This window comes from Miniopterus natalensis, chromosome 15 (genome assembly GCF_054644295.1).
Source record: "Miniopterus natalensis isolate mMinNat1 chromosome 15, mMinNat1.hap1, whole genome shotgun sequence".
NCBI lineage: Eukaryota > Metazoa > Chordata > Mammalia > Chiroptera > Miniopteridae > Miniopterus > Miniopterus natalensis.
This window is the reverse complement of record NC_142095.1, coordinates 4,688,965-4,716,335: the sequence shown is the minus strand read 5'-3', so window position 1 is coordinate 4,716,335 and position 27,371 is coordinate 4,688,965. Positions and strand designations below refer to the sequence as shown.

Below are 27,371 nucleotides of genomic sequence, written 5' to 3'. Positions count from 1 at the left end.
AAAGATTTTGAATTACCAAAGTTCCACTAATGAAATTAGGAAAGTATGATTGATAATCTTGTATGTACAAAGTGTCTTAACCATTTGAACATTTCTTAGGAACACACAACTGTATCAACAGTTGCTTGATACCTTTCTAAAGACATAATGTATCAATAAAGGAATGGTACGTCTAAAATCTAGAAAAGGCAAGAGCAAAGAGGGACATGAATGCTGGAGAGATATACGCTATCTTAAGTACTAGTAGAGTTCATGAGGCTTTCCGTACTTTACCAGAAAACCGTCCACGTAATATTTTGGCCTCCCATGTACCTCAGTAGCCCAAAGCGGGTACCCTGGCCTGCAGAACCATACATCAATCACTACAAAGCTGTTTCTCTCTTATAAAATAACAAAATTTTGATTCATGTACTGTATGCATAGCTACTAAGTATCTAGACCATACGTGGAATCTGATGATTACATTACAAGATCATCTCCTAGTTGGCTTCCTATGGCATCTCTATCCCCAATGTGGCTAAGGCAAATTATGAGAATTTATCCTCACAGCTTTATATCTTACTTAAGGATGCTGAAATGTTTTTCCACTTAATAAACTTTAGTTTTGCCAAATTCACCATGCTTTTCCTATCATGGTGTCTTGTAAAGTACTGTTCTTTCTAGCTGCATATTTCCATCCAATATTAAGCCTAATTCTTAAATCCTTATAAAACCCTTTGCAGAAATGCTATTACAATCCCCAGTTTATAAACAAGGGCACAAAGGCACAGAGTCATAACAAAATTTGCCCAGGTTAATAATGCTATTAAGTAAAAGAAGCAATATTCTAAACCAGCAGTTATGGCTCCAGAGCCCAGAGGTTTAGCTTCTTTGTGCCTTAGGCCATTTTGACAGTCTGATGAAGCCTATGGATGCCTTCTCAGCTTAATATTTTTAAATGTATAAAATATATATAATTACAAAAAAGACCAGTTACATTGGGGGGGGACCCCTAATGTGTGATAACAGTAATATGCTTCTTAACAATCTAGTGGTGGATCTCTTATCTACTATAATTTCAATGGAATAATGAATGTAAATAACACTTTGAGATATCTACAATAACCACAATATATTATAAAAATATATGTGATTTGTACTAGTAGTAAAAACACAGGTACTGCAGTTTGCTGTTTATATTAGTAATGAAAAGAAATGCTAACTTCTACTTAGAGATTAGTGAAGAGGTAATTTCCCCAAGTTTATGGATGCTATCCATGTTAAGACCCCTACACTATATACTACAACAATCCTCTCAGCACTACAGTTTAAAAGGACCCCTTCTCTCTTTCTACAGTGGATCATCCCTTGATAATCCCCATCCAGTCTAGTGGTTTAGAATACTACCTAAGTTAATGACTACAAAATTCATCTCTAGTTCAGATCTTTCACCTGAACTCCAAACCTGGACATAAATTCAACCAGAATATCTAACAGGCATCTCAAATTCACCATGTCTAAAACTGAACTCCTAATCCATTCCCCAAACTTGCTCTTCTTACAATCATCCCTATCATTGTTGACAGCAACTCAATCTTTCTAACTGCTCAGACCAAAACCCTTGGAATCATCCTTCTCTCCACTCTCTCACATACCACATCTGATCTATCAACAAATCATATTGGTTTGATCTTCAAAATATATCCAGATTCAATCACTTCTCACCATCTCCTGTTACCACCTTGGTACAAGTCACCAGCACCTCTCCTAGTTTACTAGCTTCCCTACAAGTCTCCCTGCTTCTATTGTTCCCCCTTGAAAACTGAGTGATCCTTCTTAAGCTGAAAGCAAACCATGTCACTCCTCTGTTGAAATCTCTGGGAAAAGTCCTTATAATAGCTCTATAGGAGAACTCTGAAATCTGCACCCCACCCCAACCTAATCTACTACTACTCTTTTCTGTTCATTCCATTCTAGCCATACTGGGCAGTACACACTAAATCTGCCTCAGTGCCATGGAACTATTTATTCCCTCTATTTGGAATGCTTTCCCACTAAGTATTAACATGACTAACTCCCTTCCCTTTAAGTCTTTGCCTATATATCACTCTCAAAAAGGCTCACCCAAGTCCACCTCATTTTAAATTACAACATCTTCCCCAGAAATTCTGCATCCCCCTTTCTCCATTTCTCAAAGCACTTACCTTTGAACATCCTATATTATTATTTATCACCCCTCACTAGTGGGTGCCCACAAGAGCAAAAGTTTGTTTTGTACACCCCCTAGTGTGCCTATCTTGGCACAAAATAGACATGCTTATGTTCAAAGAACAGCACTTCTATCACTGCAAAGGACTTGCCTGTCTCTAGAAGAGTTCCTTGAAGACTCTGGCTCTAATTTGCAGTGTCCTCAATCAACACCTGGCCCTGGGCCTGCCCGATAGCAGGCACCGAAAACACAGATACTCAGGTGATTACAGCCATTTTCACCTGAAACACAATCCTATATGCCAGAGAAAAAAAAGCCAGGTCTTACAGCTGTGCCTGATTAAAGAGTGAGTACAAGACAAATACAGAACATCAGGTTCCATCTGTTAACTTCAAACTGAATTTACACGTTTTGTGCTTCAATTTCTTCATGTATCTAAGAACCATTTCAAACTACCTAAAGTCTAAAAAGAGCCCTTGGTCATTCCTTCCCTCAGCCTTGCCACTCCCTCTCAAGCCCATCTAATCTTATCATGCTTGACTTAAAATCCTAACTCCTAAGTTTCCCCGGATGACCCCAGCTAGAAGCAATTAGACGAACCATACTCTGCCAAGTGCTTTTCACACATTATTCTCATTCAATCCTCCCAAAAGCCCTATGAGGTTGCTACCATTATATACCTATTTCAAAGATGAGAAATCCAAGGTTAGAGAGATGAAGTCACTTGTCCAAGGTTCAACTAGTGTTCAAACCCAAGTCTGACGCTGAAGTCCTATTTCTTTAACCCTACACTATGCTGCTTTTCTCTCTCCAATGGTATAGACGCTAACTATCTTATACATACCACCTCATAGGGTTTGCTGTCACTTCACTTCTCTAGGCTTCAGCTTCTGCATCTGTAAAACAGGTGATAATGTTCAAGATGCCTACCAATATCCCATCCAGGTCTCACAGTATTATGATAGAAAACATTTTATAATTCTTTATACAGTCCAGGCAGGTCAGCACACACACACACTCACTTCAGAACTTACTTAGTCACTGTTAGCAATCCAAAGCGGTGAAAACAGAAAAGCAGTGAAAAAACTCTAAGACCCTGTGTAAAACAACAAAACATTCTTAATTCCTCCCCACTCACATCTATCAAGATGCACTTGAGTCCATTTTTCCATACAGTATGAAAAATTGTTTTCCCCAAAGAAATGTAACCTATGATCCTCAAAGCTTCTGGACTCCACCAAACCACCGGGAAAGGAACTGAAAGCAGGCACGTAGCCCACACAGGGGCGACCATGTTATTTTTGCACAGGACAAGTGCTCAATAAGAGCTTACTGGACCATGACAATTTTTCCTTCTTTTAGGTTTTCCAAGCCCCAAACCAAAAGCCTATAACATGAGCTTCGCAATTCGGCCCAGGATGGTGCAGGAAATCAAAACAATCTGATGAAGGTGCTGTTAACCTAGTAAGCAAGAACCCCTGAGCGGAGAAAGCCACGTTGTCAACACTCATTGCAGATGAGGGCTGGGTTTTGCTTTAGAGAGACACAATACTTATTTCTCTTTTTTTGTGCAGAGATAACCATCAACAACCCCAACAGAATCCTGGGTTGGCCTTGAAACTAAGAGCTAATCAAGTAAGATCCAGGCATTTATGAATCAAGGCGAGAAGATCTGGAAAAGGGTTCAAAAAAAAAAAGAGCCACAGAAGAACTGATGTAAAATGTGTCCAAAGAGGAAACCTATTGGTATCATTCTGATCATAAAAGTAACAGTTTCACTTGAAATCCCTATCGGCGTTATGATTTACACCGTAGGTCTAGACTCCGACCAACGCCGGCAGAGTTCAGGAGCAGCGTTGGAAACAATAGTCCTGCGCGGCCGAAGGGGAAGAAGTGAATCCAGGCTGTGCAGAGGCAGCTCTCGGGGGCAGCGACAGGGCGGCAGACACGGCCCTCAACAAAGGCGTAAACATGTCCTAGGCTGGAAAAAAATGCTACCGGGCACAACTGTAACTCGGTTTTCTAGCATACTGTCTCTTTAGGGACTCCTCGCACGATTCCCGGTTCCTAAGCCGGTCTTCCCAAGGAGCGAAAGTCATCCATTTAGGGTGAGAGGTTCCTGTTACCAAGGAAGCAGAGAGTCCTCTGGAAAGTGTGCAGATCTCTTAATCTGGACGGAAATGTGTGCCCCACCGAAGGCTTTCACTTTCGGGCGGAAAAACAACCCCGGTGTCACCTCCCCACCGGGGCTACAGAAACCTCGCCACCATTACAAAACAGAAGTGCCAAAGGTGCAGAATCCGGAGCCGGAAGCACTACGAGGCCAGGATCCAGTTCCAGGAGGGAAAAAAAAAAAAAAAAATCAAACCCGAGAGCGCAGCGCGGGCCCTTCCACGGCCCCGGGCCGAGCGACGCGCGCTAGGCCCTTCCGGTCCGAGCTGCCGTTGCCAGGAGGCCGGGTGACGGGTCGGGCTTCCACCCGAGCCCGGGGATTCGCGGCCTACCCTCGCCGGTGCCCTCTCGCCGAGTCGGGCACCGGCAGCTCCTCCGCCTCGGCTCCTTCGCCTGCAGCGCGGCCTGAGAGGGCCGCGGGGAGCCAGAGGAGCCCCCCAGAGCCGTGGGCCAGCCGGGTCGGTGCGGACGCCGCCGCGGCGGAGGCCGTGGCCGCCCCTCCCCCACAGGCCCGGCCCAACCGCGGCTGCGACGCGAGGAACCGCGCCAACGCCGGGCCCAACCGCCGGCCCGTGGCGGCCCGGGCGAGGCGGCGGCGCGGGCCTGCTCCCCACGCTGCCCGCGCGAGTCCACCACGGGCCCGTTACTCCTCGCGCCGGCCCGCGCCGCGCCGCCGCCCGTCAGGACGCGCCGCCCTGTGCTCGGGCCGGGGCGGCCGACGGCAGAGGGAGGCCGCGGAGCTGATACTTACTCAGGGGTCGGGTGCTCGGGGTCGTAGAAATCTCCCATCTTCGGAGGCGGCTGCGGCGGCAGCTGCTTCATCTGGAGCGGCTGGAGGCGACGACGCGAGCCCCCTCCCCGCGGCAGGGCGACGCGAGGGAGGGGAGGGGAGGGGAGGAGGCCGCTGGTCCGACCGCGGCGGCGGCGGCGGCGGCAGGGGCGGCCCGTGTCGCTTGCTCGCTCCCTCCCTCCCTCCCTCTCCCGCCCGCCGCTCTCTCCCCCACACTCTCACTCCGGCTGCAACGCGCTCGCCGCCCGCCCCTCAGCCGCACAGGCCCGGCCCCTTAAAGAGACACGCACAGCCGCGCCGCTCGGAGCGCCCGCAGCTGCAGGTCGACCCCAAGCGGAGGCAGGCGCAGGCGCGGCCGTGAGCTGCCGGCCGCCGGGCTGGCCCTGCGAGCGGCTTCCCGGAACCACCCCCGGCCGAGAGCGGCGGCGCTGCGGCCCCTCTCCCTCCGGCCCCGCGAGCCGGCGGCCTCAGGCTGGTAGCAGGCGACGTCGGGAGAACCGCCCGAACCCACCGGGCCGCTAGCCTTCCTGCCCCGCCACCCTCGAAGACCTGCGCTCCCGGAGCACCGGAGTCTGCAGAGGTGCCGAGGGCCTCGCCCCGGGCCCTGAGGTAACGCCGACGCCGCGCCTCCGCGGCCCCCGCGCCCCTCTTCCCTCTCGCCCCTCACCGTTGTTTCTCGTCCACGCTTCTTCCCGCTGCCGCTTCATCTCGTCCCCCCGGCAGGTACGGAGAAGGAGCTAACCCGAGGACCCGCCCCACACCGATCCCCGCGGCGCCCCCTCCTCCTCCTGCCCTCACCGCCCCCGACACCCCCCCCCGGAAGGCTGCAGCTCCAGTCTCCGCGGTTCGTCAGGCCTCAGGGGAAATGTCCTTAAAAAAAAAAAAAAAAAAAGTGGTTAGTCGCTTTCCTGCCAAAGCGCCCCGCTGAGATTGGTCGATAACCCGACAGGGCTGCGGGCTTTTACTTGCGGTGGGAGCAAGAACGCAGGGAGCCGTCCGCCAAACCCTCGGGGCGTGGAGTCCGGGACCGCCGAATTTGGGGTTCACAGGGTGAACTTTTTTGTGGGTTCCCTTTTCTCCACTAAAGTTTTGAGTCGGATTGTACCGGCGGACAGCTGGACGGCGGTCCGCGGGAGTGGACTGGGCGCCTGTGTGCCCACCCCCACCCAATTCTTCTGCTAAAACCCCAGTTCCCAGGGTGCCGGTGGGAGGAAGCGGGGCCTTTGGAAGGGGGTTAGGCCCCGAGGGCGGAGCCCCCCGGTGGGAGACGGGCGCCGCGGCGGAGGAGACCGCTCCGCGTCGGCCCGGGAGGTGCGGGGAGGGGCTGGGCTGAGGCGCCGGGCGCATGGCGACCCGGCCGCCCGCGCAAATGTCACTGACCGCTCTGCTTTTTGTCCTCGTGAGGTGGGGATGTCAGTGTGGACAGGTCTCCCTGTTGACAGGATTCGGTGGGGTAACATCTGTAAAGCCTGAAAGCTTCGGGATAAGCGGTGGCGCTCGCTCCGCCACGGCGAGGCGGGGCCGCCCGGGAAAATGGGGCCCTTAGCCCCGGCGCTGGGGATACTGTGGTTACCAAACTAAAACGGACGTGCGCGGGCAATGCCTCTCCTCGAGTGAGGGTCGTCTTTCAGGCCGTGAAATAATGGGTTGGTGGAAAGGCCCTGCGGTGGCCCCGGGCAGCTGCTCAGTGGTTAGCACCTTGGCCCTCGGCCGGAAGGGCCGGGGGTTCAGCTCGGCCCAGGGCGGGCCCCTCCCTCGGCTGCGGGCTCCTGCGGGAGGCAGCCTGCGGGGGCATCGACGTTTCTGTCTCTCTCCCCCTTCCATTCTCTCTGAAGAACAACGGAAAAAATATCCTTGGGTGGGGATTTTAAAAAGACATCATTGCAGTAAGCATGTAGAACTGCGGGGTTTGGTGGGAAATACCAAGCCCCAAACAAATTTTTAAAGCCCTCCTCTGTATTTATACCAGGGGTTCTTTGTACACTTTTTTTAACGGAATGCTTCCCGAATTTGTGTGTCATCCTTGTATAGGGGCCATGCTAATCTTCTCTGTATCGTTCCAATTTTAGTGTATGTGCTGCCAAAGCAAGCACTGTACCCACATTTAAAAATCTCTAAAGAGAGTGCGTCCTTGGAACACACACTCAGGCCTGGTCTCTTGATCAGAGCTGCAGGGTAATTTGGTGTTTAGCCTGTAATTATTAGATGCCGTGTTCCACTTTCTCACATAAAGCCTTCTGCAGGTGTGTTGATATAAGAACGTCCAAACCTGCAGAGAATTTTTATGTTTATTTGAGCCAAACTGACAATTGCCAGGAAACAAATCTCCAGTGCTCCAGAGAATAACAGTTTTGCAGGGGTGTTTTTAATGCATTTGAAATTGAGGGGATGTAAGGAAGATTACAAGAGGGTGGGAGGAAGCCGGATGGGGAGATTACAGGAGAGTTAACAAGATTATGAGCACTCTTGAGGGTAGTTACAGGTGTGTGTGTGTGTGTGTGTGTGTGTGTGTGTGTGTGTGTGTGTTTGTTTGTGTTTTGGGTTTTTTTGTTTTTTAATTCCTCACTTGATACTTTTTTCATTGCTTTTCAGAGGAAGTGGAAGGGGGAGGGAGAGAGAGAAACATCCATGAGAGAGAGACACATTGACTGGTTGCTTCCTGCATGACTCCCCCACCAGGGCCAGGGATCAAACCTGCAACCAAGGTACGTGCCCTTGGCCAGAACTGAACCCAGGACCCTTCAGTCTGCAAGTCAATGCTCTAACCACTGAGCCAGTCCGGCCAGGGCTACTTTTGTCTTTGTTTAAAACATGTATACATTGTATAGTCTTTATTGAATAATTGGTTATCTGAAGTTCTTATAAGTCTGATCCTGCTTATATTATGCCTCCATGATAGGTTGTTTCTGCACATGCACACGTGTGTGCCTGCATGTGTGTGTGTGTTTATTCTTTGGAGCTCATGTTTACTAGGGCTTTGTGGGAGTGCTGTATTGCTGGCTAAAATGCACGTACAGTAGATTTTTTAAAATTTATTCTAGCTGTTTCAGCCTCAGGCTAATTTTTATGGTAATTCCTCAGCCTGATAGCTCCTGGACCACACAGTGTAAATTTGAATCCCAAACCTGTGCATGGTTACAAACTCTCACAGGATCTGTGCTCCCTTATCCCTGGGAGTTTTCCTCTTTCTCCATGCCAGTGGGGGAACTTTTCCTAGCTTACCTCGTCAAGGATGAAACCTTCAGGGTACCAGCTTTATGCAGGCAGGGGATCCCACTTCCAGCTTCCTCCAGGGCATGAGTCAAGGCCTTATTTCTCATACTTATATGGAAATTAACGCTCAAGAGCAACACCTCTCACACACCTCCCCATCCCTAGCAGCCACAGCCAGTTCATATGCTGGCCACTCTGTTTCTCAGCTCTCCAGCTGCTGACAGTTCCTGCAAATTTAGCTTTTTTAAGCATTTAAAAGAATTTATACTTTTTTTTTTTTAATCCTCACCCGAGGATATTTTTTCCATTGCTTTTCAGAGAGAGTGGAAGGAAGAGAGAGAAACATCCATGTGAGAGAGACACACTGATTGGTTGCCTCCTGCCCGTGCCCCAACCAGGGCTGGTGATTAAGTCTGCAACTGAGGTACATGCCCTTGGCCAGAATTGAACCCAGGACCTTTCAGTCCACAGGCCGATGCTGTAACCACTGAGCCAAACCGGCCAGGGCAAAAGAATTTATACTTCAGCCAGCATCTGTTTGTAGAAGTGATTTCAGAGTATCTGTCACATCATGGAATTGGAAGTCTCTTCAGGGGTGATTTTGGTAGATTAGCTCAGCAGAAACCACTTTCTAGAATAGGCTGAATTGAGTGGACACGAAGCCCCCCTAGCTCTGTCACACCGGAAGCGTCTGCTCCTGGGAGGAGTCTGTGTGGAGGATCTACTGAGCACCATTCCGGCTTATTCCTGTGGCTCTGGCCACACAGATGATTATTTGTTTCAGTTTGTGTCAGAACTGACCAAAGAGGCCCTGTATGGTGACAAGTGAGCTAGAGGCAGATAATGACCAACTGCCACTGCCAGCAGGCCCCAGGACTGGCTGTTCAGGAATTCTAGGGAGGGACATCCAGTGTGCCAGATGCCATTCCAGCCAGTGACAGGGAATGAAGAGAAGGGGTATTAGTAATGCCACAAATGGCTGCTTCCTATGGCCCCAACAAGATGATGCATCCCCTGTTTGCCATGTCCTATTTCCTGAGATGTTCCCAAAGACCTGAACCCCAAACAAGTCCTGGTAAGGGCAGGGGCAGCCAAGAAAGGAAAGAATCAGAACACTGCCTAAGGCCTCAAATAACTGAGAGGGTGAGCAGAGCCTGGGAAGACCTGCCTCTTTGGCCACAATCAAAAGCAGCATAAGAACTGACCAACAGAACTGTGTACATACCATTAGTGCTGGTCAGTGACAGTCCCCATGTGTGTCACCCAGGGGAATGAAGTCGGGAGACTTCAAAGCTGCTCTGGGAAGCCTTGGCGTAGTAGGAGTCTGTAAAAGCTGTTTCAAGACCATTATGTATCAATTAATGAAAGAGAAAGGGACTGGTACACCTAAAACAAATACAAAATAATACTGAATATAAACAAATTGACAAACTACTTTTTAAAAGAAAGGAGCTGGACAGGAGAGAGGGCAGAGACCTCAAGGAAAGCCTCTCTGCTTTCTCCAACAAACCACCCGTCCATCTGCTCATTGATGGCTTGAAGAACAGAATCATGGGGTCTTTGATTAGACAGATGCCATCCAGTTCAACCTTCTATCTGGTGCAGGTTCTGCAACCTCCTCACCAGACAGCCTCCCACTGTCGGGCTCTTGCTGCTAACTTCGTGATAGGACTGCTCTCATTTTAAGGCTCTTCCTATTTTGAGATAAAAATCTTCCTTTCAGCCCGGCTGGGTGTGGCGCAGCAGTTGAGCATCGGCCTAGGATCCAGGAGATCAAGGTTCAATTCCCAGCCAGGGCACATGCCCTGGTTGTGGGCTCGATCCCCAGTCAGAGGTGTGCAGGAGGCAGCTGACCAATGACAACTCATCATTGATGCTTCTCTCTCCCTCTCTCCCTCTCCCTTCTTCTCTCTGAGATCAATAAAGATATATTTAAAAAAAAAAAAATCTTCCTTTCAGTCATTTCTGCTTAGCCCCCCAGTCCTCTGGCTGCTGAGGTTGGAGGGCCTCCTGCCTTCACTGCTCAGAAATGGAGAGAGGATGCTCTGAGAGAACCTACAGTCTGAGGGAGCTGTGAAAACCAGGACTATTACTCACCCCCAGGATGTCCATGCAGGAAAGGAAAGGGGCTGACCAGTAGGACAGAGGCCTGCCAGGAAGAGTCTGACTGAGCTACTTTTTCATGTTCTTACTGAAGACTCAGTTTTGACCCCACCTGTACATAGGAAAGACATCCTCCCAGACAGGAAATAAAATTCTCAGAGAAGCACTAAAAGTCCAGACTACAAAGTTACTTTATCTTGTCCCTGCATATAAGACAGTGAATTGAAACCAAACATGTTCTGTGAAGACAAGCAACGGTGTCCTCTGAAGGGTGTTCCTCCCAGCAGGCAGGCCATTGTATGTTCTCTGGGCTGTGCCCCAGCCTTGGAGCAGACTGGTTGGAACTGTGGGCAGATGGTTCAGCAGCTCCATGAGAGCAGGCAGGAGTTGCTGGGGGGTTTTCCTTCAAGGCACTGCCAATGAGTCCCTATTTTCTATGTGTCTGCTGGAGGCCCATGGTGCTTTTCAAGTAGCTGTGCTGGACACAGAAAGGGGGAGAAAACAGGAATTGATTAGAAGGTGTGGACTTAACGAAGTCTCAGAAGCTGTGCTACCTACATCCACCCCATCGTTCTTCCTACAAACATCATGGTTTGGAGACAAGGATTCCCTCTGACTAGCCCAAATTCTGTAGGTAAAACTGTTATGAAAGGCCCTGGCCAGGTAGTTGAGTTGGTTAGAGCATTGTCCCAATACACCAAGGTTGCAGGTTTGATCTTTTGTCAGGGCACATTGCAAGAATCAACCAGTGAGCCCAGCTAGGGTGGCTCAGTGGTTGAGCGTCTGTCTATGAACCAGGAGGTCAAGGATCCATTCTCGGTTGGGGCACATGCCCGGGTTGCAGGCTCAATCCCCGTAGGGGATGTGCAGGAGGCAGCAGATCAATGATTCTCATCATTGATGTTTCTTTCTCCTTCCCTCTCCCTTCCTCTCTCTGAAATCAATTAAACATATTTAAAAAGAAAAAAAATTTTTTTAAAGGAAAACAATGAATGCATAAATAAGTGGAACAACAAATCAATATTTCTCTCTAAACAATAACAATTTTTTAAAAACTTAAAATGCAGTTATATTTCAAAGGAGACATGCATGTTTCAAGGGCCACTTGAAAGTTTCTGACAAGAATTAGGTTCAAGATGAAAAGAAAAGGGTTCTATCTCCAGAGGGGAGGGGGCCCATGTACTCTGAAGGGCCCACCCTCTGTAAATCAAGTAGATGTTCATGAATCCTACTCTTTTAATGCACTGTTAGGCTCCCAGAAAGTAGGTGGGAAAAGTGAGCTGAAACAGAAACAGTGGACAGTGAGCAAGCAAATGCTAAAACCAATTTGGAATATGTAGATGAATCAGATTCCCCCCCAAATACACACACACACACACACACACACACACACACGTTGGGGAACTGAAGCCAAAGCTCTCACATTAACTGAAACTCTACTTTTTCCCCCAGTTTTTTTTACTGTGGTAAAATACACAAAATTTACCATCTTAACCATTTTTAAGTGTACAGTTCAGTAGTATTAAATACATTCATAATGCTGTGCAACATCCCCACAATCCATCTCCATAACTCTTTTCATCTTGTAAATATAAAACACTGTCCCCATTAAACAATAACCCTCCATTCCTCCCTCCCCCCAGACCCTAGCAAACATCATTCTACTTTGTCTATGATTGTGACGTCTCTAAGTACATCATGTAAGTGGAGTCACATAGTATTGTCTTTTTGTTAGTAGCCTATTTCACTTACTGGCTGTGGCATTTTATATTCCCACCAACAGTGCACAAGGGTTCCAATTGTTCCACATCCTCACCAACACTTGTTATTTCTATTCCTTTGACAGTAGTCATGGGTGTTAGGTGGTATCTCATCATAGTTCTGATTTGTCTTTCCCTAATGATTTGTGATGTTGAGCATATATTTGTGTGCTTATTGTCCATTTTTATGTCTTCTTTGGAGAAATGTGTATTCAAGTCCTTTGCCCATTTTTTTTTAAAATGTGTTTTTATTGATTTCAGAGAGGAAGGGAGAGATAGAAACATCAGTGATGAGAGAGTCATTGATTGGCTGCCTCCTGCACGCCCCCAACTGGGGATCAAGCAACCCGGGCATGTGCCCTGACCGGGAATCAAACCCCAATCGCCTGGATCCTAGGTCAACGCTCAACCGCTAAGCCAGGCCCGGCCGGGCCAAATTGGAATTCTTGAAGAATATTAAAATATCCCTGGGTTAGTAATGCCCCATGGCTAACTACAAAAGCAGTGCAAACCCTTTTAGGAAGAAAGTAATTTCAGCTTGTGCACTCAGGACTTCTAGAGCTCAGGTTCCATCAAATATGAGCTTATGATTTAAACACACACACAGCAGAAGCCACCATGAAAGAGTCAGCAACACAGTAAACATTTTGACCTTGAAATAATTCCATATATTTCATATATAACAATGAATGTGAAAGGTTTAAATAAATATAAAATAGAATGGTTCAAGTGCAACATATGCATTAAAAGTTTGTGCATGGGCATGTCTCAAACATCAAAAAGTGTCCAATGTAGAAATTTTTCCAAGATATTGAGAGATAGTAGGAGAATATAATATTGACCTGTACAAAAAAGGATTCTAGTTGAATGATTTTGAATTTAAATGTTTATCTGAGACATTGAAAATAATTAAAGAGCCCTAGCTGATTTGGATCAGTGATTAGAGCAGTGGCCTGTGAACTGAAGGTCCTGGGTTTGATTTTGGCCAAGGGCATGCACGTACCTCAGTTGCAGGCTCGATCCCCGGCCCTGGTCAGGGTGAGGGAAGCAACCAATCGATGTGTCTCACATCCGTATCTCTCTCTTTCTCTCTCTCCTTTCCACTCTCTCTGAAAAGCAATGGAAAAATATCTTCAAGTGATGATTAAAAAAAAAAGTAACTAGAATGTCAAGAGAGAAGTTCAAGGTGTTCACCATGCAAATCATTTTGGTTCACCTTTTCTGTGACCTTGAAGTAACTCATGCCAGTTACAGTAAGTTTAAGATAATTTATAATAAGCAATATTTTTTGAAGCTCTTTCTCTAAAGCCAAAGATCTTTAGTCCTCTTATTCAAAACACAGGATGACCTGAACCAATTGATCAAAATTAACCCCACCAACAACAGGACAAAGCAACAGCATGTGCCTCCATTTATAGACTGATTGTGTTGCCCCTAAACGGTGCAGTAGTCCCCCTTATCTGCAAGGGATACATTTTAAGACCCCCAGAGAGGCCTGAAATTGTAGATAGTACTGAACCATGTATATACTATGTTTTTCCCTCTACTTAAAGAAAGCACTTTACAGCTTCTCTTTGGCGTATCCAAATTGCCAGCACCACTACTCTTGTTCTTTGGGGCCATCATTAAGTAAAATAAGGGCAACTTGAATACAAGCACTGGGATACCATGGCAGTCGATCTGATAATGGAGATGGCTACTAAGTGACTAATGGGTGGGTAGCGTATACAGCATGGATACACTGGACAAAAGGATGATTCACATGGGTTGGCTTAGTACTCACCAACCGTGTCCAGGCCTGGCCATAGTCTATGGGATCCTCATTGGGCAGCCCCAGGATTCTGGAGCTGGCAGAAGATACCCACTGACTCTGGGTGACTGGATCTCCCTGAGCTGGCATATTCCTCCTCTGCTTCTCTAAAGTATGGAGTGTGATCCTGGGTGTCCCAGTAATGAGGTCCCTGAGGCCCTGCTTTCCTGGAGACATGAACCCCCTGAGTTACCTTCTGTTCTGTCTTGACTTTGGCATTGTAGAAGGAGATGGAATCAGGGCCCTCAGGCAGCATGGTCTGCTGCAGCTGGCTGAACTTGTCCTGGTCATCTTCTCCCTAAGGGAGGCCCAACTCAAGATAGTCTTTTCAGCCCTAGCAGGTTTGGCTCAGTGGTTAGAGCATTGGCCCGTGACTAAAGGGTCCTGGGTTTGCTTCTGGCCAAGGGCACATACCTCGGTTGCAGGCTCAATCCCCAGCACTGGTCAGGGCACATGCAAGAGGCAACTAATCTGTCTCTCTCACGTAGATGTTCCTCTCTCTCTCTCCCTCTCCTTTCACTCTCTCTGAAAAGCAAGGAAAAAATTTCCTCGAGCGAGGATTGAAAAAGATTGTCCTTTCAGCCTGGCATTGTCAGGATTCACCCTGACAAGGCCTGTGGTGGGCATTAGGGCGGCCCCTTGCTGGGTTTGCAAGTCCCCACCCGTAGTAGCTCACAATCTCTCAGACCCATGTTTGCCAGCATCATCAGAGATATCCTATAACTGCCACCTGGGTAAGTTGAACCACCCAAAAGATGGCAGCAGTAAGTGGTGTTGTCTGTATCCCCATCCTCAATAACTGGGTAGAGACCTGCAGCTTCCCACCTGCCTGGGCAGCCGTGGGAGAGGCTGGGAGCAGCCCATACACTGCCATGTTTGTGGGAAGAACACAGGACAAGGGGCACTGCCCCATGCTCACTCATCATCCCCACCCCTGACCTTGTGCCACTCACCAGAGACACAATCCTGCTTACAGGCATCATGCCTGGCCGGATGCTGCTACCTGTCTTCAGTGCCACCTGCATGTCCTCGGGGATGAAGAAAGACTCATTGTACCAGATATCAAATTCTGCAAGGAGGGGAGACAGCACTGTGAGGTGTGGGGGAGTCCCTGAGAAAGCAGGTAAAGGCTGTGTGTGTTTGTCACAGGTTTACCCTGTCACTTCCTGCTCCAGGGTCTCACCCCTTCCCATCCTATCCACAAAGTCCTGGAAACAAACATCTGAAGCCCCTGCCTCTGTCAGACAGAAGCTTTGAAGCTGCTTCTAGAACCCAGGTGGCGGCTCTGCCCAATGCCTCCTGGAACCTCAGATGGCCAGCCTTCCTTCCCAAATGGCACACCTGTGAGCAGGCGGTGGCGACACTGATCCACCAGGTGCTGGCAGTACTGGATCTCAGCCCTGAGGTCGCGCAGGTCCTGATACTCCATACGGTACTGCTTCTTGAGGTCTTTGAGCTTCAGGATCAGCAGGAATTCCTCCTCATCAATGATAATCAGCCCCTTCTTCTCATATTCACCTGTAGGTCAGAGAATGAGGTGCCCACCTGTGGTGAGGGGAGTAAGGTGGTACAGAAAGAGGGGAGAGTGCTGGCAAACCACAAGACAGTAGGCAAGAGGAAGGGCTGAGGCACGGCATGGGGATGGGCAAAGCACAGGGAGGCCAGGCTACCAAGACATGTCTCACGGGGGAGAGGGAGCTCAGATCAGAGGGCCACACTGGCATTTCCAGGACAAACAGGAGGGGTGGGCAGGGGAGAGGGTAGAACTGGCCCATGCTCCATACTTATTTTGATCTTAAACCCCATCAGTCAAAAATATTCAGTAGCACCTCTATTATATGGATGTTTACCTTTTTTTGTAAATTACATACATGAACTGCCATCACTGGCTAGTTCCACAGGGCACTTGGGCAAGGCCCCTTATTAATAACAGTGCATGTAAACCCATGTTTCAGATTGTCTTGATCTGCTACCTTCTTGTTAGAGACAATTAGACATTTGTATCATATTGAGTAGCTGTCAGAGGCTCCAGGAGGAAAGGAGTCAGTTGTACTATTAATCATCTCCACTGACGGTCCCTTTGTATGGACCTTTTAAGGTCTGTCATTTTGATGAGGATTGTTGGGTTAAGACAAAATAACGTGGCCTGTGGAGCCACTCACCGGGCTATCCACTGCCCACAGCACACTGAAGCTTGAGGGTTCTTAGCCAGGGTGCAGGTGTGGGCAGTGTCTACCACTGGGACAAGAGCACCAGGTCAGGGTAACCAGGTGAGCACCTCCCCACGCGGGGGGGTCCCTGCTCTCTGAGCCTGATGGCCCCCCACTACCTGCCTTAGAAGATAAGCCAGCCTGGGTGTTGGGAGTTTGGCATGAGGAATGGTCTTAGTGACAGTGAATCCCTTGGCCCTCTGGTTTGTGTATTCTCATTGCCCTCCTCGGTTTCATGTCTTAACCAGCACCCTCACCCCAATCAGACCATGGTGGGCAGTGAGAAAACCAACCAGGACCCAGAGACCTTATGGGGGTTAGCAGCCATTCCTCTACCTGGGGAAGAAGGCTCTACAAGACCAATAGCCTATTTCTCCATGGGCAGCAGTGCATATAGATGGAAGGCCTAGCGCCTGGGTGTGAGATAAAGCAATAATGGGGGACCCACAGGAAGAGGCTGGCTGACAGGGAAGGACTCTGGCTCCCCAGGGCTGACTAGAGCCAAGTGATGACCTAGGGATGAAGGCTTCACCCCAATAGCACCAGGTGGCCCCCACCCATCTCTGTCCTCCAGTGCCCAAGGCTGTCCCATTCAGAGCAAGATGACTCAGATCCCACAGGCCCCAGCCATCTTCCTGTCACATTTACCTTGCTTCTCCCGGAGTGATTTCTGGAAATTTAATCCCTCCTTGGTCACATCAATCTCCCTCTTGATTGCATTGATGCGCTGTGTGGTCTCACTGGCCTTTTTCCTCCGCTCATTCAAGATAGATTTGTTTTCTTTGAAGATTCGGTTAATCTCACTACCTCGTTCGTTCTTAAAGTCCTCGAAGGCCACAGGCTTGGGGGGTGGGGTGCTGGGCCTGAAGATGGAAGGAGTTAGGGGGGGAAAAGGGGCAGCTGTCTTGGAGCCACCAGGCACTTTACCTTCCTTCCCTGGGGCTTTGTGAACAGGAAGGCCAGAATTTCTGGGCACCACCTCCCCCAGACTAGGAATCAATCCCTCACCTCTGTGCTACTGGGCACAGAAGGGCACATGACCACTGCAGAAAATGAGGAAAGCAAGGGAATGTGTAACAAGCAGAAACAAAGCAAACCACTCTACCTACTAGCAACCACACTGCAGAATCTCCTTCAGGAATTTCTTTGATAGATTTTTATATGTTTTTGGTCATGTGGTATAAATAATTTTACATCTTTTTTTCTTTTCTCAGAAGCATTCTTTCATGCTATTAAAAACACTTCGAGAACTCTAGTTAATGAGATGTAAGGTTTAGTGCTGGGGCAGGAGAAGGGACTTGTCTGCATTTTACTGTGAAATGGATGGATGGAGGGAAGAAGAGAAAGATGGACACATTGAAATAAGCATAGAAACATGTTAATTGTAAAATCAAGGGGGTGTTGACTGTATAGTTCTTTCAACTCCTCTGAATGTTTGGAAATGTTCACAGGTGGGGGGAAAATTCTTCATGCACATCCTTGTACATTTCAAGGGAGGGATGATAATTCACTTAGAGCCCTTTCCCTAATGTTAGTGGTTAAAGTTTGTGTTTTGTGGTTTTTTTTTAAAAAAACAAGCTTTTTTTGCTTTTTAAATTAATGATGCAATGAATATCTTTTTGCATAAATCTCTGTCCATATCTCTATTTCCTCAGGATAGATTCTGAAAAACTCAGTTACTCACCAGGGAGGGGGACTGTGTAGCTGGAGGAAGGCCTTGGTCTAAAACCTTGAAAATGTTTTAATAAGTACATTACTTATTCCAAAAATATGTCAATTTAATTATTAAAATAATTGCTATTTAAAGGGTCTAAATGAGTCCATGTATAATTGTGTATCCTGGATGACTCCTGGTTGGGCCATTTTGCATAAATATAGCTACCATGTTTCTTTTTTCTGAACCGTACTCCTAGTCTTTGCCTGTTATCCTCCTATTTTATCTGCAGGTACCCTTTACATATTGAGGACCACATTCTGGTTTTGGATGATCTGGTGCTGGAGCTAGTGTTAGATGGTCACCTGGGTGGGCGTGGTTCCTCCTTTGGGGAGTCCGAGGGAAGGGTTTCAATGTTGGAGGTCTCCCGGTCTCGCAAAAGCATGTCTTTGACATCTCCATCCTTGGAGAATGAGGTCAGCTGGGTTTTGGAGGTGGATATATCCACATCCTTACCACTCACAGGGCTGCTGGCACCTTCCTTTCTTGCCAAGGAGCTAGAAGGAGAAGGTAGGGAGACCCCAGGGCTCAGACATGGAAAGGGAGGTGTCTCCCACACTGACGGGAGTGACCTTTCTCAGCCCTCATACACCAGAAGCCCCATCCCACTCAGCTTCTATCTTGATCACATACCTAGGCAAAAGGACGAGTATTACCCTAAGCCAGGCAGATAGGGAGAAAGAGGAAAGCGTCTTTCTCCCTTTTATGAGAATAAGGAACCCTCCCTTTAGCAGTCTCGGCAGGAGACCCCTGGGAAGAATGGTCCATCTCCAGGTTTGAAAGCATATAGACCTGTGGGGTGGGCCACAGGCTCTCAGGAGCATCGTGACTGCTGAGGTATTACTCACACAGGCATCTCTGGGAAGGAGCTGCAGAGCCTCCACCCAGGGTGGGTCTGTCTGTGGACCAGTGGGAAAGCAGGACAGCAGGTCTGCCTACTGCTGTGGCTAGCCCATGACATGCCCACCCCAGCCCCCAGGATATTGGCCGCCCACCATCTCCAAGCGATGGTGCACGGGTCCTCCCTCCTAGAGAGGCACATCTGAGCAGGACTGAACTGACAGGAGGATGTCCCCAGCTCTTTCCGTGTTTCCTCCTCTTTTCATTTTCTTGCAACAAGTGTGCTTTGGGAGAGGGAGAGCAAAGCCTCGATCCGCCTGTTATTGCACTGATTACCCCGCAACAGAACAGAGAGGGCTGGGATGTAACTGCACTTCCCAGGGAGCAGGAGGAGGCCAGGGGCATCGGCAACCCCTGCCACCCGACTCTGCAATCAGTTTTGGCCCACATCCTTTCACAAGTGATAATAACAGTAACAACAGACTCCCATTTGCTTTCCAGGTACAGGGACTGCATTTACTCACTTATCCTCACAACTACCCTCCTGTTGGGAGGTGGGGTTTCCACATGAAATAGTAGAGGGCAAATGCCAACCTGGTTTCTCACTTCAACTCTACTACTTAGCAGCAGCGTGACCTTGGAAGTGACTCCCCCTCTCTGAGCCTTTGATTTCCTCATCAATAAAATGGAAACATTAACTCCCAACTCATGGGGTTGCTGTGTGGATGAGAGGTGACCAGCCCAGCCTGGGCCCCGTAGATGTTGCTAGTATTGGCAGCAGTGACATGTGACCATAGAGCAGCTAGGACACTGGGGGAGGGGAGGGGGGAAAAGAGAGGCTGCCTGTGTCCTCCCCTTCACCAGCCAAGGAGGGCCAGGTGCTGAGCGGACAGAGCAGCAGGAAGGTTGCTTACCTGATTTGCTCTTTCATTGTCTTCCTGGACCTAGATTTCCTCCCGGGTTTGGTAGAGAAAGGGACAACCCCAAGCCCGAAGCCTTGTCCATCAGGCTCACCCACTAGGTGACCGTCAGCATCCATAAGCCCTGCCTGGATAGAGGCCAGCACATAGCCAAAGATTAGATTAAGGATTTGGGCTCCTTAGGGACCCAAGTCTATATGGGCCCAAGGCTCAGGTGGGCATGTTTAGCCCACACCAAGATGTGGCTGCTGCTACTGCTGTAAGCTTCAGGCTGTCCCCAACAAATCTGTCTCTGACCACCCCATCAAATGTCCACTTTCCACATTAACTCCTCTCACTGGTCTGGTGTTTCACTCCGTACCCTGAGTATCCTAAGGTCTGTTCCCAACCCAACTCCAGGAATCGGTCTTGTTTATTATTAGCCTGTCTCCAATCTTGAAGACATTTTGAAATATATGTGGTTTACTCTTGCATAGGCCACCCATCCTGGTGTTACCTTTATCTGTTCCAACCCTAGATCAGCTTTAATGCAGGACACTTGTTGCCTCTGGAAAGGTCTTGGGATAGAAAAATCTGATATGGATGCTGTCAGGAAGAGGCAACCATGCTTACCTTCTGGACAGCAGAAATGGCTGCAAAGTCATTCTTGTCTATGAGGGTGTACTTCCGGCGCAAAGAGGATTCCACTTCTTGTTCCTGTTGGCTTGGGTGAGAGAGAGAGAATACTTTATACCTGGGGCCATGCTGAACCCACTAGAGAAAAAACCAAGTACATACTGGTTAGAAGTCGTTTGGGTATGGCCCCTTGTGAAGGAGCCAGGCCCTTATCATGAACAAGACTAGACAAAAGAAACTCATTCAATGCCCCCGAATCCCCAATGTACATACTCATTGTCAAGCCCCAAAATATGCAGGGCCCACCATACGTGCCATGCACATCTGCTCCAAGATGACTTGAATAGGATTGTAAGCCTGTGTTGGGACCATGCTTCCCTACCTGGGTTCTGTCTCTAACAGGCCCTTTAGAATCATGTGACCAGCTTCTGTGCACCCAGCATGAGCCACTCAGGCTACAGGTATGTGTGCATCCAAATAAACCACAAATGCCTGCTGAGATGGGGCTGGGGGAGCAGGGAGTAATCACAATGCCCTGTTCTGGCCACGTTCAGGACATCCTGTCCAATTGATGAACCCAGGAAGCATCCACTAGGGACCACCTCCTCTCTGAGTAGCCCTTAAGTGGAGGGCTGTCCTTCAGGGTTCCCCCAGGGAAGGAAAGGGTTAGGGTTAGGGAGCTCAGGGGCAGAAACTTTCAGGGACACCAGGGGCCTGGGCATATTCCCAGGACTCAGTTCTGGCTACTCACACACGAGACAGGTGGTGTGCATGGAGGCCACATCCAAACCATGGGAAATGAAAATAGCACCCTGATGTACTAGTTGGGTGGGTAGGGAGGGTCCCTTACCTCAGAACCACCCGGAACTGGTTGAACACCTCCTGGATCTGTCTAAGGCTAATTATCTGGAGAGAAGAGAGCAAGGCAGAGGTTAGACCTCAGCACTACAGGACCAAGGCTCTGTCTATATTAGTAGAGGAACCGGGACCCCTGGGCTAATCCACTGACCATCTGTCTCAAGAAAAGGAATCTGCCCTGGTTGATGTGGCTCAGTGGTTGAGCGTCATCCCGTGCACCTAAAGGTCGCAGGTTTGATTCCCAGTCAGGGCACATGCCCAGGTTGTAGGCTCAGTCCCCGGTAGGGTGAGTGCAGGAGGCAACCCAGTGATGTTTCTCTCTCACATCGGTGTTTCTCCCTCTCCCTTTGTGTCTCTCTAAAAATCAATAAAAACATTAGAAAGAGAAAAAAAGAATAGGACATCTGCTAACAGCCTCTCAAAAAAGTAGCAGTACAAGTCCTCAAGAATAGAGGAACATCTGATTAATAGTTTTCAAGCTAAGTATTTATTGAAGCTATAAAAATCACCTTTTCTAAGTGAAGCTCTCTATAAAATCAAAATGACTCTAGTTCTTGAAAATACTAAGAAAAATACTTTAATAAAATTTGTTGTCCTCAGCTCTCTCCTGCTTCCACAAGGTTCCATTACAAATCTTTCTGTGTGGGTACAGACACATACATGCCTAATAGCTGGAGGAAGGCCATCCGCCTCCCTCTAGGCCCAATAACCCACAAGCATTCCCTTGACCATGGGTCAGTCTGGGGCTGCCCTTGCTGGGGAAGCAAGAGAGCCCACCCCGCAGCTGCCCCAGCTGCCCACGGTAACGGGTCTGCCCATGCGGCTCCCTGATGAAGAGTTTGCTGGCCTGCACTATACAAGCAGAATGCATCTTTCCCCAAGGGCCCTTCCGTGTGGCGCTCTCCCTCCTTGGCCCACTCCAGCGCGGCCCTGGGGGTCTTCCTCATAGCAGCATGACCATCACCCTTTAACGGCCTTATTCCACCTGCCACAGCCAGGACCTGAGGTGCTACAGCTCAGTTCATCCCAGCTCAGTTGCCTTCCTCACTATACAGATGAGGCTACCAAAGTACACAACATTGTGCTGGTCACTCAGCAAGGAGATAGCTTAGCTGGGATTCAGTCCAGGGCAGCGGGGCTCCTGCTTGTGTCCTAGTGATGGGTTACATCCTGTATGTTCAAGACTGTTCAGGCTGCTGGCCACTCTGTGGGGTACCCACAGCCTGATAACCCTAAACATGGAAGCTGAGGCCTTAGTGGGCTAAAAGGACTCTGAGGCCAGGGGTCCACCACCACCCACCCTACGCCCATTGCACCCACTCAGTGTGAGGTTCCAAGGCCAGCACAGCACAAGCTGGGGTTGAACATGGGGTTCCCGATGAGGGGCTCCTTACATCGATCTCATCCAGTGTCCCCTCCAGGTACCTCCGCACCTGGGAGTTGATCTCGGCAATCTGGATCTCATCCATGGGGTCGTAGTTCACAAGGGGGCGGTTGGCCTTGGAGAGGGGAAAGAGCATGTCCACAAGCTTGAAGCCCCTGAGCCCAAGCAGGGGCGGCAGGGGGCATCTGAAAGCCAAGGTCCTGGCCCCAAGCCAGCTCCATTCCCTTTATCATCAAGTCCTGGAGGAGAGAGCCTGATTCACAGGCCCAGTGCTCTGGTCAGAAAGGGACAACTAAGTCGGTGAGGGAAGGAAAGGCCTCCCAATGCGGCCTGCTACTCCAAGCAAGGGGGTTCTGCTGGCAGATTCTAGGATGAGGGCCATGGGAGGGAGGCGGCTGCCTCTGCTTTGAGGCCCCTCTGGACCATGAGCATCAAACCAGGCAGGCCGCTGGAGGACTTCTACCCTGACCCCTGCGCTCATGGCTCCTTGCTGCTACCCCTCCACACCCCCAGCCCCACCTCTAGCCCCTTACCAGGCTGTCATGGATGGCTAACTCCTGCTTGAGCAGTGCCAGCTCCTTCTCCAGGTTCTTGACCATTCGCTGCCAGGGAAGCATAGTTGGAAAGGACAGGGAGGACAGTCAGAGAAGCCACCCTGCTTCTCCCACTTTAAGTCCACAATTCCCTACTGTCTGCACAGACACTCTAGCCCTTCCTGGTGATCCATGGACTGTGATCTCAGTATCTGAACAATTCCCTCCCCACTGGTGACTTTTCCCCAGCTGGGGTGAGTTTAGGGTCTGAGGGGCCTCAGCAGTCCCTGGCCTGTGCCTCTTACAGCAGAGGAGACTAAGTGCAGAGTGAACACAGGCACCCCTAGCACCACTTCAAAACCCAACCCCCAGGAGCCCCGGGGATATTTCCAGTATACCAGGGTAATGGCCCTCTCAGTGCAGCCCACGCCTCCAGGATGCCTTCCATGCATGGCTGGACCTTCCACCCTCATCCCGCTCGATCACTGCATAAATGTATCACCATTCCCACTGATAAGTATGTGTGTCACCTCCAATTGTTTGCAGCTACAAACAATGCTGTAAGAACATCTTTGTACCTATATCACTGTGGCTCTACATCATCTGCCCCCCATTGCCTCTTTCCTACTGCTCTCCCCACTCCCACTAAATTAACACATAACCGCCTGTGCCCTGCCAGTCCCCCTGCCTGGGACACTTCTCCCAGGCATTTTCATGGCTCACTCCCTCACCTCCTTCAAGGCTTTGTTCAAAAGCTTCTAAACTAGGCACAGCTCAATCACCCGATGTAAAATTGCCCCCATCCCCCACACCACTCTCTTTAAAAATCTTGCTCTAATTTTTTCAGGGCATGAATCACCAACATACCCTAGAGCATTGCTGTTTAATAGAACTTTCTATAATGATGGAAATGTTCTATATCTGCGCCATGAGCCACTTATAGCTGTTAAACACTTGGAATGTGGCAAGTGTGACTAAGAAAGTAAAGCTTAAATTTTATTTAATTTTAACTACTTTAAGTAGCCACATGTGTGTAGTGGCTACTGTACTGAACAAGGGAAACTCTAGAACATACCTATTTTGGTGTCTAAATGTTTTTTAAAGAAAAACTGCATATGTTTAAGGTGTACAACATGATGTTTTGATGTACATATACCTAATGAAATGATCACTACAGTCAAGCTAATTAACATAACCATCTCTTGCCCTGGTCATGCACCGTAGGGTCACAGGTTTGATTCCTGGTCAAGGGCACTTATCTAGGTTGCAGGTTTTCTCCCCAGCCCAGTCTGGGTGCATGTGGGAGGAAACCAACCCATCTGTCTCACATCAGTATTTCTCTCTCTCCCCGTCTCTCCTTCCCTCCCACTCTCTCTGAAAAAGCAATGGAAAAATATATCCTTAGGTGAGGCTTAACAACAACAAAAAACATACCAGTCTCCTCACCTAGTTACCATTTTTTAGTGTGGTAAGAGTATCTGAGATCTACTTTCTTAGCACATTTCCAGTACACATCCAGTATTATTAACTATAGTCACCGTGCTAGACATTAGATCCCCAGGACTTACTCATCCTATAACCGAGAATCTGTGCCCTTTGACCCACATCTCCCCATTCCTCAGCCCCACCAGTACTCCTGGTAACCGCCACTCTACTTCTCTATGAATTTGGCATTTTTAGGTCCCACATACAAGTAGAATCATGCAGTATCTTTCTTTCTGTGTCTGGCTTGTTTCACTTAGCATAATGTCCTCCAGGTTTATCCATGTTGTCGCAAATGTCAGGACCTAGAATCGACCTGTTCCTTATGTTTATTGAATCTGTCTCCCAACCCCCAGCAGGCTGTCAGCTCTTCAAGGACAGAGATTTGTGTTTTTATCTGTACACTAATGGATTCCAAGTGTTTAAAAAGTGCCTAGCACACAGTGAGCCCTCCATAAACTATAGGCAAATGAGTAAATGATACATTTCCAGAAAGAAAATTGCTAAGTCATTCTACATTGATTAGATGCTGTCTGTGTGCCTTTCGTGAAAGACACACAAGGGACTTTATGCTGAGCACCTTCACTGTAAACAACAGGGCTTCCTTTAGTTGTCAAAAATGGCCACTGGAGGGAGCCCTTGACAGCTGAATCCTGGGACCAAAGCTGTGACCAGTCCGCAGCAAGGAGTGGCAAAACCCTGCAATCCTGGTGGCTCTGTGGCAATTCAGGGCACAAAGCCTGGTAGCCAAGGCACATGACCAGGGCCCATCCTGGCTCTGCCCCTCTGGGCAGCACTAAGATTGTCTCCTTTGGGTGGGCTTCCTATGAGGTGAACAGGAGAGGCTTATTGGCCAGCCCCTACACATCGCCCCCCTCCCAGCTGAGGGGTCTCAGCTCTGGAAAATGCCTCATGCCCCAGCTAGGGAAAGTCTGGCTGAGCTGCTGGGGGTCTCCAGCTGGATGCCTCTGTCCAGTGTGGCACAGGGAGCCAGGCTTAGACCTCTGGGTGTATCAGGTGATGTGGGGAAATGAGCCATTTGCTCCCTCGGGTCACCAGCCTCCGTGTCATATCCTTCTAATGCCTGGCAGGCTTAGTGGCACTTAGTGGAGACTTGCCCTCCTACTGACCTGACCGGAGAGAAGCTGCTTAGAAACATAGGGCTGGAGCAGCAGACCCCACAGAACTGGGGGGTCTGGTAGCACCTCCTGGCTGACCAACTGCCTTATAAAAATCAGCAGCATTTTCTAGATGGAATTAATAATAGCTTGGAAACAGCACAGACTCACATTAAGTTCCCTGATGGTCAGGTGCTTTCACCATAAATTCATGAGGATAATTCAGAGAGTTCTGCTTAAGTCCTGCACCAGGCTAGGAGCAGCTCTCAGCCTGGAAATTTCCCTGTTGCAACCCCACTGTAACCTGCAGGTGTATTTTCTCTTGGCAGAGTCCAATACCCCAAGTTCTTTCTCTACTGTCTGCTCCCGCCCGAGGCCCACAACCTTTACACCACCTCACAGAAATCACAGCCTGACGAAGTGGGAAGGTAACTGGAGGTCATCAGTCCAACCCCCAAGTTCATGGAAGAATGCCCTGAGGCTCAGAGGCTCAGCAACTCACATCAAGCTGGGGGCAGAGGTGGATCGAGAACCCAGCCTCCTGCCTTACAGCCAGCCCCACCAGCCAAGGAGATTCTGCAGAAGCTATTCCACCCCCTTGAAGACAGGCGTCAGTACTGAAAACAGTCCTGGAAACAACCCGAGAATACTGGCTACAGTCTAGGGAAGGCAGCAGCCAAAATAATTGTCCAAGTCTCTCTCAATAACCCATAAAGGAAAATGCTTATCATAAGGACTACAAACACATTCACATTGGATGACATGGAGATGTGGCTGTCTCAGACCAACAGTGCAGATTTCATAACAGAAATTACATTAAAGAGCATGAAAGTCATTGCTGGCAGGCACAACGCCCACCCAGCCAGGCTTACAGGTGGTAATGTGATTGTCCTGAGCTAAAAGAACTCCAAATAATAATAAATAAATAAATAAACTTAAAGCTACAGAAAAGGGTGGAAAATAATGCCATGAAACTCAATCAGACCACCCCAAGATCAGAATTTAACAGCATGCTGCCATATTGGCATTTGTGTGTGCGTTTTTCTTAAGAAATAAAACATTTCAAAAAAAAATAATAAAACATTTCAGAGAAATGTGAAGTCCCTGTGTACCCCAGTCCAAGTCCACTCCCCCAGACATCCCAGAGGGAGCCTCCAGCCTCATGTTCATCTTTTCACTAACACCTGCTTTTTCTTTTACTGCACACACATGTATAGATGGCCCACTTACAATGATTTGACTTCGGATTTTTTGACTTTATGATGGTGCAAAAGTGATATGTGTTCAGTAGAAACCAGCTAGGCTAAACTATGATGTTTGGTAGGTTAAATGCGTTTTCAACTTATGATATTTTCAACTTATGATGGGTTTATCAGGACGTAACCCCATTGTCAATCGAGGAGCATCTGTATCCATGAATGATAATCAGTGTTGCTTTGCATGTTTTTATACTTGATGTAGACGTTAGGTGCTACCTTTCAGGCCACTTCAGTCCCCACTTGAGGTTGTCCATGTTCATAGGCCTAGCTCCGGCTCCCTCCCTCCACAACACCTTTAGCCACTCTCCTGTTAAAGGCTACCAATCACGTCCCTAACTTTCACTATTGCAATAAGCGGTGGGCACTGTCTTCTGTAAATCTCCACATGCATCCCTGTGAATG

At 48.7% G+C, this 27,371-nt stretch overlaps 1 protein-coding gene, 1 long non-coding RNA gene and 1 other non-coding gene across 3 annotated transcripts; 1 reads left to right on the top strand and 2 right to left on the bottom strand.

Moving 5' to 3' along the window:
* The first annotated feature begins 5,592 nt into the window (after positions 1–5,592).
* On the top strand, positions 5,593–26,804 carry LOC107529411 (uncharacterized). Its single transcript, XR_001602455.2, has 2 exons — positions 5,593–5,759; positions 26,040–26,804. It is a non-coding gene; the product is annotated as an uncharacterized LOC107529411 (long non-coding RNA).
* LOC148091393 (U6 spliceosomal RNA) lies at positions 7,137–7,243 on the bottom strand. The gene has a single exon (XR_015715750.1). It is a non-coding gene; the product is annotated as a U6 spliceosomal RNA (small nuclear RNA).
* On the bottom strand, positions 14,144–23,176 carry LOC107529410 (kinesin-like protein KIF9). Its single transcript, XM_016202790.2, is given in 11 exon segments — positions 14,144–14,167; positions 14,170–14,334; positions 14,990–15,105; positions 15,378–15,554; positions 16,895–17,109; positions 18,266–18,457; positions 19,715–19,848; positions 20,333–20,423; positions 21,186–21,241; positions 22,588–22,692; positions 23,111–23,176. Coding segments are annotated over 11 exon segments (1,341 nt in total).
* Positions 26,805–27,371: the final 567 nt, after the last annotated feature.